This window comes from Heliconius melpomene, chromosome 1 (genome assembly GCF_056956725.1).
Source record: "Heliconius melpomene rosina isolate 202511_hmr_F chromosome 1, ASM5695672v1, whole genome shotgun sequence".
Taxonomy (NCBI): domain Eukaryota; kingdom Metazoa; phylum Arthropoda; class Insecta; order Lepidoptera; family Nymphalidae; genus Heliconius; species Heliconius melpomene.
The window spans coordinates 16,555,968-16,571,083 of NC_140389.1; the positions used below are offsets into that span (position 1 = coordinate 16,555,968).

At 32.1% G+C, this 15,116-nt stretch overlaps 1 protein-coding gene across 1 annotated transcript; it reads left to right on the forward strand.

Annotated features, from left to right (window-relative positions):
• Nucleotides 1-2,469: 2,469 nt before the first annotated feature.
• On the forward strand, nt 2,470-14,198 carry LOC146541785 (inactive hydroxysteroid dehydrogenase-like protein 1). The gene is made up of 6 exons (XM_085192423.1): nt 2,470-2,741; nt 10,697-10,819; nt 11,349-11,459; nt 11,817-12,037; nt 12,679-12,906; nt 13,320-14,198. Exons 1-6 carry the CDS (start codon nt 2,579-2,581, stop codon nt 13,428-13,430), a joined length of 957 nt encoding a protein of 318 aa, XP_085048549.1. The 5' UTR covers nt 2,470-2,578; the 3' UTR covers nt 13,431-14,198.
• Nucleotides 14,199-15,116: the final 918 nt, after the last annotated feature.

Below are 15,116 nucleotides of genomic sequence, written 5' to 3' on the forward strand. Positions count from 1 at the left end.
GATGGGTAATAAAATCGGTTATTAACAATTGCTTCGAATTTTTTGTCTTCATATGCAAGATCTTTGTAAAATTCTTCATATTGAACCAAGCAGCGATTTATGTCACGAGTGCGATATAAACAAAAAAAAACTTATTTGGAAAACCGTGTAAAAGCGAAAACGTGTAAAAATAGTACCGTGTAAATCGGGGGATAGGTGTACTTGCTTTTTTATCAAAAATATGTATTTTTTGATATCTTAAGTGATATGTATAAATTTGATTTGCCTTCTTTTAATCACCTGTTACTGAGAGTAGACGCAGATGCAATTTCTGATATGTTTATATTCATGAAATTTTTATATAGCCAGCCAGAATAATCTGTTTAAAATAAAATATATTATTTGCCATCAATAATAAAAAATTAAATAAGAAATATATCAATTCGTTATATCATCAAGAACAGTGTCGTGCCTATGATTTTTTCTTTTACTACTTGGCTATATACATTTTTCTATTTGTGTGGATGTACACATACACTATCTGAGTACACACGCACACACAAATCCAAAGCTTGGCTTATGTGGTTATTAGGTGCCCACAATTTCATGGTATCATAATAACACGCTCAACACGCTCGCAGAGCCAAGTACCATGAGGTTTTAATGGGTATTCCCATGAGCATCTCCTATATCTGCCAGTCCGCAAGTAAGTTACTTGGGCGAGTATTCGTTACAGGATTTTCTAACGTTAAAAATACGATATTAAAAATCCATTTAGATGGTATCACAGACAGCTACTGCAATTAATTTTTATATAATTATACTAGATGTTGAGATTCAAACTCATTTTCATATAAATTGTTTATATAAACAAAATATAATAAAAGCTCACGAATCAATCTTATTTTTTTAACGCACCTTGATTCTTGATTTAGAATTGGCTCAGTTGTAGTATTACTGGTTTTGCTCAGTCAACGTCAAAAAAATTAAAATACTTATTGTATATTGTTTATAAGTAAACTCTGGATATTACTCTTGATTTAATGGATAGACAATATTGCTATAACTGTTTTATTAAGTTCGCTGAAGCTTAAATTTTTATGTATAGATATTATTTGTAAAATGGTTATTTGTAAATTTTATGATACTAAATTATAAATAAAACCGGCCAAGACTGAATCAGTCACGCCTGTGAATGGCTCTGGGGTTAGCAGCATACAAAAAAACACTCTATTCCCCACTTTCCGGCGGTTTTTTCGAGGCAATACGTGTTGAGTGGCGAAACTCAACGCTGGGCCTGGTGCCAGAGCGAAGAAATAAAAATATTAATAAATAATAATTCATTCCCCCGAATGGGGGTCGAAACCACAACCATTGCATTACAGCCACACCTCGTGCCCCTGAGCCACGACTGCCTCGGTCTTTGAAGTTTTCATTGAATTTATAATCTCATTTTATTACTTTCCCTCCTCAGTGGTTTAAAAGTTAGACATTACAGTTTAAAACAAAAGAAGTAAGAAAAGTGCGGGCTATATTTTGACAAACTTGATTTCAATGATGGGTCTAGGAAATAGTGACGGGGCAAATTATAATTTTACTGAATTCATCTAATTTCTTTCAAAGACGAATTCTTGATCTTTCCCACGCAGACAAATTGAAGAGCGCAGATGGTAAATACGTGGCATGGTCATGGTAGTTATCACGTGCCTTATGTTTGTGCATAGCAATGTACGGGAATGTATAAATCTGGTTCAAAAATAGCGTTTCTTCTCCTGAGATTAATAAATTAAGTATGTAACGTTATTTGTTTCCATTGAAATTTAGTAATTTCATAAATTATTAATCCTAACATTCATATATAAATAAATTGGTCACTATAACTTGGTCTTTTGGGTTTGGTCTAGAAATGAAAAAATCATTGCCTTTTATATTTTTAACGCAATTCTTTGTGATGCCCAAAATGAACATTGCTATAAAATCGAAATACTATATATTTGTATTTGAAAATTAGAGAAAAGAAAATATGTATGCGAAAATATAATCAATATATTTAGAAAAAAAATCTATTGGGCATTAGTTAATGTTTACAACAAGACAGTTTAAATGCTTTGTGTTTAATGCAATTGGCTGAACAATTTCACGTTCTTCAATGGGCGTATCTACAGATATTTTCCAGGGTTTCCTTGATTATAATTTTTGGTGGACACCAGACTATCTTGGGGTGGGTACACCACTCGGCTCTCCCCAATCCTACACCCATGCGCTCGCTACCCCTAATATAATAGGGTTGGCAGAGGGAACCTAATGTAAAGATATTCTGTTAAGCTTATAAAAGAGAAATAGTTGGATAGACAGTTAGATAGTTTAGCTTATAAATATATTTTTAAAATTTAAATGTAAATGTAATTGAAGCATACAAATCGATTACTATCGATGAATCGAATTTGAAATAACATAACACAGTAAGGCTACTCTCCTATCGGAGTACGGAGTGCGAACCTCAGTGCCGTCCGCACCGTCGCGATATGAGGACGTGTATCGCTATTTAATCGTTAACAACACAATTTCTTATCAAAATCATAGTATTTTTGTTTACAAAATGTATCTTTTAATAAGTTTAGCTGTGATAGGTGCTATAGCGGTAGCGGTTTTCATTATAGATTCTTTATGGAGTCTCTTGGAACTGGTATCCTCATATCTCATGCCCTACTTCATTCCTACGGAAGTGTTACCCTTGTCAAAGAGGTTCGGACCTTGGGCTGGTGAGTTAAAGACAATATATTATTTTTTTAATTACATTTTTTATTGATTTAACCCTTATTGTATCTTATAATGTAATGTGCATAAAGTGTCGGTAATATTGAAGAAATTATTTATTGGCTTATAATAATTTTAGCTGGTAGGTACTAAGTTTTAGTTAAAATATTTTTTAGTTTTAATTAATTTACTTCAGGACGATGGTATAATTTTGAAGGTAAAATTTACAAAGAATTTTTAGAAATATTTATAATACTGACGTTTGTTTATGTACGTACATGTGAACTGTGAAGTGACCTTTATACATTAAAAAAATCGTTACTTAAAGCTCTTTCTAATATAAATTTATTAAGTGTCGACTATTTATATTATTTAAAGGCAAAAAAAAACTTTCATCAAACTACCCTTGAAGTGTATCCTTTCAAATAAAAAAAGAATCATCAAAATCGGTTTACCTAGACAAAAGTTCTGAGATAACAAACTTAAAAAAAATACAGTCGAATTGATAACCTCCTCCTTACGGAAGTCGGTTAAAAATTCTGTTTTGTATAGAATCTAACAAAGAAACGGAAGTTATTGTGAAAATAAAAAAAAATCTTGACTTACAAAATAGATTTTATACTATTTTTTTCTATTACACTTTGCATAATTATGTCTTTAAATTTAAAATATATTATATTTACATATGCTACGTTTCAAAATTTCACGTCGCCTCTTATAAAAACGACTTGACGCTGCTTTTGTAGAGTCATTACAAAATACGATTATATTTTGTCCTTTTTTTTTGTTTTTGGGTGATACATAATATCTCTGAACAAAAGATGACAATATAATAATACTTTTCTAAGTAAAACTAAAACCCATAAAAAAATAAAAAAATAAAAAATAAATTAGTGCTTTGTAATTTTCCAGTAAGTAAATTTAATGTACGTTGAGTTCTTACCTATTGCAATTAATACTTAAGAGTAATAGTAAATATGTTGTCTGTAAATTACTGTATTTTTTAATAGTTAAAATTAAAACCGTAAATGAGTTTCATATAAATAATAGAGTAAGTTAAGAGAGTATAGCAATACGTACGTTTAGAAGCATTGTGACGTCAGTCAGCTATGTGGCAAATCAGGTCAATCAGGCAATCATTATTTTAATAAAGAATAACTAACTGTCTATATTAAAAAATAATAAAAATAAACATTTTCATTTAACCAGAATTTAGAATTTCTAGCTCACATACTAGGAAGTACTAAAAGATAATATGCTCTACTTTATAATACCGACTTAGACATCACTAAAATAAATATGAATCCTCAGCATTAAAAAATTGTGTCTTTAAAACTTTTCAATTACTATTATAAAAAAAAAAACAATCCATTAAACCTGACTGTGTCAAATATAAATAGTACAAGAAGTAGCAAAGTATGCAACATTAGGTTGTGCAATGACATTTTCGAAGATGGTTCGAAAGATTTCGCCACAGCTGACAACACTGTTGCCTGCGATGTTGTATGAACTACGGACGGAGCCACTGTTGAGAAATGAGGGTCATATGAATGGCATGGCTCGCCATAATCATGTATGAGATGTATGAACGTGTATTTTACATACGGAGTATTTGTAATTATTATATTTCATTTAGAAATATAGGCCGTCGTAGCGCAGCGGACAAGGGTGCGATTGTATACGCTTCACCTGCTATATGTATGTCACCTACTACAAGGTGAACAGTTCCTATATAAGATACTAGCGGCCCGCCCGCGGCTTCGCCTGCGTGAACTACGTTATTATTAATTTCTGTCTCCATGAGTACCTACGTCCTATGAGTGACGTCCATGCAAAATTTGAGACTCCTAGCATTTGTAGTAACAAAGTTTCATACAAACTTTCAACCCCAAAAACAACCCCTTAGGAGTCGAATATTGTAAATACCCGTGTTAGCGAGCACCTACGTCCTATAAGTAACTCCTATGCAAAATTTGAGATTCCTAGCATTTGTAGTTTCTGAGATTTCGTGATGAGTGAGTGACCTTTCGATTTTATATATATTGATAACAAAACTGCAAAATGTATCAATTCATATAAAATATCGAGGCCAGTGGTGGCGCAGTGGCTCACTCGAGGAAATGAAATATTTAATATTTTCTTTTCTTCGCTCTGGTATCATCACTTCCGTTCCCCACTTTCCGTCTAATTCTCGAGACATTGCGTGTTAAGTGGCGGAACCCAACGCCGCGCTTTGCCTCGATGGCAGAAAGAGGAAATAAAAATATTTAATATTCCATTTCCTCGAATGGGAATCGAAGCCACAATCTCTTGCGCATAGTGTCGCACGCTTGTGCCCCTGTGCCACGACTGGCCTCAAATACTGAATATATATATATATATATATATTTATTTTTGTAATTAAGTATAAATTAAACATCTTATGATAAAAAAGTAGTAAAAACTACATGCTATTTTATGTACAGTATAATGTAATTAATATTTACAAAATATTTTTATTACTTAGTCATAAAATTTTATTGCCTTAAATTTACCTACTAAAAATATTTTTTTATTTAGATATTATATTAAATTTGTGTGTAATTGATATTCATAAAAATTACACAAAGATTGTTTTTGGTTTCGTGATACTTTTCATATAAGATTTAGAACTTACATAATGTAGAGGCTGAAGCATGCATCTTAAAGTTGCGTCAACAGGCTCTTAATGTAACCCAGATATAGCTGATGGCTGTTTTATTATTTCCTTAACAACAGATAAAGCTTCATCAGCTTTAAATTACGTTTTGATTTGCAATCATAAGATTATATATTAATGTGTCTATACTCTATACCTTCACTTGGCGTATTGGAATATTTATCGATAGTTTGTTGCAAATACATAGTTATACCTAGTACTTAAATTTACTACTTTTTATTTTTTTTATATCAATTATTTAGATACCATATTTTGCTATAATGATACCTATGTATAGGAATGGATATATCTAGAGACATCTTTCAGGGTGATTGCGCCTGGCTTTCGTTGGCGCCTGGCGTTCTGTGGCTTACTTAGTTTCAATGACAATATGGCACTAACATATTATTTAAATATACAGTGTGTTATTTTGTCGATTTAAATATTTAATATAAAAAACCAAACTTAGGAATGCAATTTAATTAGTTAAAAAGGCTAACAAAATTGTCTCTCTGTGTAAAGTATTTTGTTTTTAATTTTTCAGTATTTTCTGTTAGTTAAAATTCTAGGGTACCGGAGTATTCTGAGAAGTAATAATACAAGCCTGGTACCTCGTCTCAGTGCCAGTGAAGGTACCTGGCTTGTATAATTGTATATACATTCCTGCCTACATACTTATGATACATCACTAGCATTTACCTGCGACTTCGCCCGCATTCATTCTGTGTAATTCATATCGCAGGTGTGGATTGCACAAACGATTAACATGATGTACCTTATGTATAGTATTCCTCGATAAATGGACTATACACTAATTAGTAGTTCTTGAGATTAGCGCGTTCAACCAAACAAATGCGGATATTGAGGTTTCAACCGTCACTAGGGGAAGTGTTCATAATTGTAATTAAGGTCTTTAGTTCAAAAAATGGTCCACGTGGACCCCAGGGGTTTACGGAAGACTTGAGGTCTACGGTGGCGTGGCCAAAAAATTGGGTTTCAAGTAGGGTCCGCGAAAATTTACTCACTTTCGAAGTACTAAGAAGTTGGTTTGACTTCACCTATCAATGTAGGCGGATAATAATATTTTAACGATGTAATTTTAAGAAGCTTAGCGATGTAATTTCGAATGGGAAATTTTCTGAATGAAATAAGTGAGAATTGATTGGTTCCTTGTACTGTGAATAGTTAATTAGTTAATTAACCAATCAATATATTTCTTAGAAAACTACTAATTTATGGATGGAACTTTATATTTTTTGTCGAGTTTTGGAAATATAGTAGAAAATGTAGCAGTATAGGTGGACCGGAACCAGTTAAAATTTGGATGCGGTCTATGAGAAAAGTAAGTCTGGAAACCTCTAAATTACACCCAGTTTTCATTAAGAATTCATGGCATTCAATTTGTTCGCCAAACTCTTCTTCTCGTCTTTAGTATGGAAAATAGATTGTTGGATGATTGGTAGGATATCAATGATCATTGTGTGTAGGTACCTTCTTTCTGTGTGGGAGATGTCTGAAGATAAAGAAGAAGTAGGTACCAATAGTATTCTTGTAAGAGGTACAATACAAGATAAAAAATATACAAATATATATGTTTTATAGTCACGACCAAAACGACTGGTTTTCGAGGTTGCGGTATTTTTGCACAATTTTAATCTTTAAACGATTATTCGATAAATCTTTGGTTGTTTCGTCACCAAAATTAGTTTCGTAATTATATTTTAGGTAAAATCCACCTTCAAGCTTGATTAAAGCGGTACATTTCGTAAGAACGAATTAGTAATTTGAAAATATTAAAAAAAGTTTTTTTTTCGCACTGCATCAGGGTAGGCAGAGGAAGCCTAGTGTTAAGACACTCCGCTCCCCACTTTCAACCGAACGCATTACGTGTTGAGTGGCGAAACTTAACGATGCGCTTTGCCTCGACACCAGAGCGAAAAATTAAAATATTAAATATTTTATTTCCTCGGGTGGGAATCGAACAAACAACCTGTCGCGTTAATAGTCACACGTTTGTGCCCCTACGTCACGGCTGACCTCAATCTCAAAACAGGTAACATACACATTTTTAAAACTAAGGGTTCCTACCCTTAGTTTTATAAGAATATTATTTAGGCTCACTCCACCACTTCCTGCCCATTTTAGGAACATGTTTTTGTGGCGGAACCTAGTGCCGCGCGTTTCTCTTACCAGAACTCCGCGAAATTAAAATAAATTATATTATAAACCTATCCCCAGTTGTAGTGAATAAAAAAAACATATAATCCGTGTGGAATTAAGCTTTAACAAAAACAAATTACATATGTTATAAAGTCCTTGAAGTATTCTTAAGTTATAAATATAAACATTGATTAAAAAAATATTAAACGAGTACTTACGCTTATAATTCGTACATAATATATGCATATGCGCATGCGCAACAACTTCAATCTGAACGACATATGTATACCTATTCATATGCATTGTGAAACTTCCAAAATTATACACGTCAGGTTTTCGCAGTATAATCTCGCTAGCCGGCAGGTCATGGCCGTTGATTTGGCCGGCTTGGTCACTCTGACCGATTGCAAAGCCATTGAATGTTACAAAATAAATTATTTATGGTATTGAATACAATTTGTATCGTAAAATTAAAAAAATAAATAAAATAAACAGAAATAGAGACCGTCTTGGCGCAGGGAAATTTTTATGAGTTTATAAGATAAGTACAAATACCATAAAAAAGACGTTATAAATTGTTACGTTTTTTAAAAATGTAATAGGTAGATACTTATTGGTTATACATGATCATCATAATCAAACTTTTGTGAGAGGAAAGAGTAAGGCCACTTAGTTTATTATGTGCGATATTATTTACCTATGTATATGGCGGTTTGTTAGATATCACGATTTCTCAAGTCTTATACTAACACTTTATATGTAAATCGTTTGTGACGTATAAATATAAAATTTTTCCATAAATAAGTACAAAAATCAATATATTTTAAATTTGTATTAATATAGAAATATTATATATTAATACGGCTTCCCGCATAACAAGGCAGAGGGAACCTAGTGATGGATACTTCGTTCCCCACTTTCCTCTCAATTTTCAAAATAGAATCGAATCCACAATCATATGTTTTGAGACATACGCTGTCTCACTACGACAAGGGGGCTGTGAAACTCTAGAAATGAACATAAATATATTATGCTTATAACGTAAAATTCTTCATAATTCTTTAAATAAGGAATAGAGACTTGCTTGCTTTTCATTTTATATCGAAAATTATGTAGCCTTTTATTTGATTATTTTGTAAGAACATTTAATTGTATATAACAAATTGATTAATCTGAATATAGTCTGCTTCATTAACATTTCAAGGTTTCAACACTTTCGAAATATAAAAATGTTAAGAAATTATAGTTCCCATACATCGAAATAAAACTTCGATTTCTTTTTGTTTTTTGTGAAATTAGTTTGCTATGGTAGGTGTTTTTTTGGAGTTTCATACTTGTAAATGACATTTCTCTCTTTCCATCCAATTTACAGTCAAGTCTCTATCCCACTGCGCCAAGACGACCTTACATAGGTGATAGATAATATGTTCAAAGAATCGCAAAAAGATTTTAAATAAGAAATATAACCTTGTCCGTTGTTAAAGCATTATATAATTAGGTAATGTAATATAAAGGCTAACACCAAAACTAAACATTATAAATTAGCTAATTTATTTGGTTTTTATTCTTATTAGCTGATTCATGATTAAAAACAGCTTTTTTTAAAATGAAATTAAATTTTTTGTGCATACATTTACATATTTCAGTTAAACTAAAATAAAGTTTAAAGTTACTTTAAGCGAATTTTTTTAAGTAATTTAATGAACAAGAGTGGATTAAGTATTTTACAACCTTGAGTGATTTTTTTTCTGAGTTTCTAGAGAAAACCTATTTAAAAGTAATTTTTTAACTAACTAGTAACTTTTCCGCTTATTGACATTTTCGGGACTTCACCTGTAGGGTTGCGGGATAAGAGGCCTCATTTTATTTTCATTATTTAATTAATATTTCCCTGTGTACTTTAATAATAATGTATCAACATTCTCTTATAAGTCAACCGATTACAACTATCGTATAAATACAAAAAGACAGAATCAAATACGTCGTATTTATTTACAAAATTTAAATAAACCTAAAGTGATTTTATATTTATACAATTTGAACATATTTACTTTATTAGTTATCACAATTTCTTGCTTCCAACCACGTCAGGTACAATACAATACCTACATAGAAGTGTTTGACATAACGCGGATATTTAGTCTTTATAAATCAAATATTATCTCATGTTTATCAATTTACTTGATTTAAACATTGAGATGTGTCAAATATGTACACAATATAGTATTTTATAATGTTTTGGAGTTTTATCGGTGAATAAAACTTCACAGTATTATAAAATAATTAAATATATATTTCCGTCGTGTCGTCATTGTCGTCGTATACCTCACTTGGAGGAATAAAGATATTTTCATTTCTTCGTTCTGGTATAGTCAAAGTGCGGCGTTGAGTTTCGCCACTCAACATGAAATGAAATCGACATTCGACAGATGTCGAACCACAACTTGTCATGTTTACAGCCGTACGCTTGTGCCCCTGCGCCTTGAGTGGCCTCTTATAATTATAATAACACAACATTATCAAATATACCTTAATCACATTTGAAATCGTGCTAATCATATATTTATATAATTTTTTTGCTCATTAAAGTAAGAAAAAAAAAACTAATCCAAAGATGAAAACGTCTAAAATATAATAAACGACTTCTATACGTATTTATTTAATGTTGTTTCATATTTCATAATAATTAAATTTTAAATGTGTAATTAAATTTAATTGAGTAATTTTATAAAATATATATTTATATAATATACGTAAGTTGAATTAATAGTCAATTATCAATTTTTCGCAAAAAATTGCAGTGTGCTCCGTGTAATGTATTTTTATACGTGATTTTTTTCATAATATGAAGGTAATATACCTCATGCGCACACACGCACACACATACACGCACACACACACTCATACACAGGCACAAGTGTATACATTTACGGCCCCTTATTTGTGTTCTGTTATATCTATTAACTATTCTCTAAGCTTAAATGTACCAAACGGAGAAGCGAGTCATTCCCAACACAAGTTTCCTCGATTACATACTGGGAAGTCTCAGCGACTCAACTTGTAAATAAATAAAGCTATTTTTTTTTTATATGTATTAAGTATGAATTGTTTTTATATTTATAGCAATCACCGGCAGCACAGATGGGATAGGGAAACAATATGCAATTGAACTGGCCCAGAGAGGCATCAACATAGTACTCATCAGTCGAAATCCTGGCAAGCTGAAGAGTGTTGCTGAGGAAATAGGTAAATAATATATAGATCATACGATCTGTTTTATGTATAAAGACGTCATAGTGGCATAGATGTAAAATGTATGTCTGATCGCACGATGGTTATGGCCTCGATTCAAAATGCCAAGCACCTTCTCTAAAATGGAAGAATGGATTGTGTTAACATTTCACATCTTGCATACTAAAAGTAATTGTACTGGTATTGTTTGAATTGTCTTATTTGTAATAGTTAAATTTAGTAAATTATTACTTTTTTTTTTTAAAGAGGCAACATATGTACCTATATCTAACGGTCACATATTGCGTGGCCGCACCCAACGCCGCACTCCGTCAAAGCAGAACAGGGAAATGAATATAATTTATAGTTTCGAGTGGGAATCGAACTCGCAACCACCGCGCTTACAGTCAGGCGCTGCCCTACTGAAACACGTTGGCCTATGATTGCAAATTGCTGATATACGCTAACAATAAATTCAATAATGTCTATCTAAATGAGTACCAAGAAGGTGGAAAAAATGTATATTTCAATTATGAATTTTCAGAGAAACTACACAGCGTAAAAACGAAAACCATAGTTGCTGATTTTAGTAAAGGTATAGAAATATATCAACACATTGAAGAGGAACTGAAGGATATACCTCTGGGAATATTGGGTAAGTTCATTCAGTTCATATTTCATTTTTATAACGAACTCATGAAGCATTCGAGTTACTCGTAACAAACTTTGTCATTAGGCACATTAATTCTTCAAATGTTAAAGCAGAGTTAAATTCTCGAGGCATTGCATGTTGAGTGGCCCCCCACCGGGAATCGACCCCATAACCGTAGCGTTCACAGTGGTAAAACGGCCTCATAATTTCTTGTTATCCGAAATTTCAAACGCAAACTTGAAGTAAATTATCGCTCATAAACATTTTGGAGAGATTTGGAACAGTTACATCTATGTATATTATTGCCTTTTTCACATAAATATACACATTTTTTATTAATATTTTCTTGCATTGCCACAGTTAACAATGTAGGCGTACAGTACGAGTACCCAATGAAGCTCTGCGAATTACCCACAAGTAAAGCATGGGAGATCATCAACGTGAACGTCGTCGCGGTGACGACCATGACGCGCATGGTGCTGCCGGGCATGGTGGCGAGGGGCAGGGGCGCCGTCGTCAACGTGTCCTCTGGCTCGGAACTACAGCCTTTACCGCTTATGGCTATATATGGAGCTACTAAGGTTAGTAGTTAAGGTCAATAGTGGCGCAGGGGCACAAGTGTGTCACTATAAACGCGGTAGGCTGTGGGTTCAATTACGATTCTAGGAAATGATATACTTTTTTTTCTTTTCCGCCACCCAACACGAGGATTCTTGCAGAATTTGGTGGCAAGGAATGGAAGTGTCCTAATGGATACGGATTGCTTTAACACTAGGTTCCCAGGATCCTTTTTGAGTACTCTGATATGTGCGAGATACTGCGTGAAGCAAAAAAGTGGTATTAGCGATGTAAGCTCAAGGATTTGAACGCGTTAATCTCAGAAAGAATTAAAATATTATTTTTATGTTAAATAGTCCATTAATCGAGAAAGGTTATATTACATCACGTTAATCGTTTCAACGCTCATTGTACTACGAGTATACTGGAAGTCGCAGCTCAAAACGAATGTTTCTGTAAAGGCGGAAAGTCTAAAGTTACGCTGTCCCTGCTCCATCTAAAACACGATATTATGAAAATTAATATTATTGTCACTTATATCAATTTATTGAATTGGGGTGAATTTCTGAGTTCCTTGAAAAGAGTAATAATTCTTTTTTTTATATGTAATTTTTATTGTTAGTTTACAACAAATATTACAAAGCATATTAATTGATATTTTCAGGTATACGTCCGCAATTTCACATTTGCCATACGAGAAGAATACGCGTCAAAGGGGATCTACATACAGCATCTATCCCCTCTCTTTATTTCTACCAAAATGAACGAATTCTCACAGAAACTGATGGACGGTAACTTGTTAGTGCCAGACGCAGCAACGTATGCCAAAAATGCAATATCTACCTTAGGAAGAGTTCAAACTTCCACTGGATATTGGCTTCATGGTATACAGGTAATTAGTTTAAATGTATATATAATGAAAACGTATAAAGGTTTTTGGGTACATTATTATTCACTAAATAAATTGTTTTATTTATTTTTTTAGTATTTGTGTTACTTGTCCATACTGTATTTAATACAGTGAAATGAACTGTTGAACTTGGATTTTAAAGATTTTAGAGCTTTTAACTAAACCAGCTAGTTAGTTAAGTTCCGCCACTCAAAATGGGAAATGGAATGTCTTAACACTAGTTTCTCTATAACGACCCTGCTGTGTGCGGGTGCGGGATACAGCGAGAAGATGATTTAATCGATATAATAGAATGTAAAAAATATTTTTCTCCTAAATTGAATTTAAAGTAGCAGCACCCTGGTGTAATGTTAGCCATTCACAAATATTATAATAAAATGTTGTTTTTTGTTTAGTATTTCTTCATCAAGTTGGCACCCGAATGGGCCAGAATAAAGATCGGCGCATTCATGAACCGAGGCTTCAGAAAAGAACACTTGCAGAAAGTCAAAATTAAAGCACAATGATCATATTAGATTTACTAGTATTTTAGTGCAATTTTTTTAGTTAATATAATTATTTTAATATTAATATAATATTTTTTTGCAATAATATACATTAAATGTATATTATTATTAGTTGGGTGATGCGTTATAGTGTTTATTGTTTATTACATAATTTTTATCGTATGTGGCAACATTCCTCTATTTAAGGTTTTAATATGCTTATGTGTATCGTGAATTAATTAAATAAATAATTAATCATATTAGTCATTCTAATATATTTTATATGTAAACTGTTATTTAAAGTATTTTATTTAATTAATAAATTTATCATACATTGATTTAGGGTTTGTGAACTCACTGTGCTTGTCAATATAAATTTAAAATCAATAACGTAAAAACGTTTACATTTCAAAGAACATTAACCTAGAATATAATGCTGGAAGATTCCATTGACAAGGTTTAAAAAAAACTTTTATTTTTAAATACGTTCGAACTTTGAAGCTTCATTAGAAGTATTAAAAAATATGTACTTGTATTAATGTAATGATTTTGTTTGTAAATATTCTAATTAAAAAAAGATATTTTATGTATAAATCTATATATATTTTATTTTATAATTATAACACATTACATCAAATACATTTCAATTTTCCTACATGTCACATTAAAAGAGGCTGTATGAATTGTGATCTTATCCTCTTTCCAATACAAACTAAATGTTTTTGGCTCGAAATGCAAATCTTTAATTTTAGTAAGTACTGTAAAAAAAATAAATTTTATATCAGAAAACATTTTTTCTTTAGCTTCACGTATCAGGGTAGACAAAGGGAACCTGGACCCCTAGACATTCTGTTCCCATTTAGACGGTTAATAAAAAACAATCGGCGTTATTGTTATTTACTTATTAAGGTGCGTGAAGGTTGAATGTGAATAAAAATAACATTGGACAATGTTCTGTCACAAAATCTGTCGATTCACATAACGTCAATGATAGCATTTTTCATAATAATATAATGTTCTTAAAGTTTGATTATATTCCACTATGTCAGCTAAATATAGACATCGTTTACTTAGAAGGAATACAAGGAGCCAGATAACTTCAACGTTCGATCTACCGGAAAGGGTATATTTGTTAAATTCTAGAAATTGAAATGACTTAAAGCTTCGTCATAATCCCACTTATGGAAAATATAATTATTTAATGGACGAAAAAATAATTTATTTAAGTTTAACTATGAGCATGACATTTATTAAATTAAACCATTTCATTATCGTTTCAATTTTTATATCACTGTAATGCAGATAGAACGTAATTATAAGATTCATAATTTACGAGATACTATGTGTTGAGTAGCGGATTTCAACGTCACATTTGGTCTATAGGAACGGACAAAAATCAGTTGCTCAAACATTTGCTCTCTTGAGAATAAAACTGATGTAGGTGGTGGTGGTGGTACTGCGCTACGATGGCCTCAAACTTTTTTTTAACTTTACGCCTCATCCTGTACATAGTAAGATAAATCTAGGAAACTTGGGAATCTATTGTTAAGATACTCCCATTCCCATTAAGATATCAAATATTTCATTTTCTCGACTGGGAATCGAACCCACAGCCTGTCGCGTTTACAACGCGCATGTCTGCACCAAAACTAGCCTCAAGGTTTTATGGATACTAAATTGTTTCCAGGAGCACCGTTCAAGATGGTC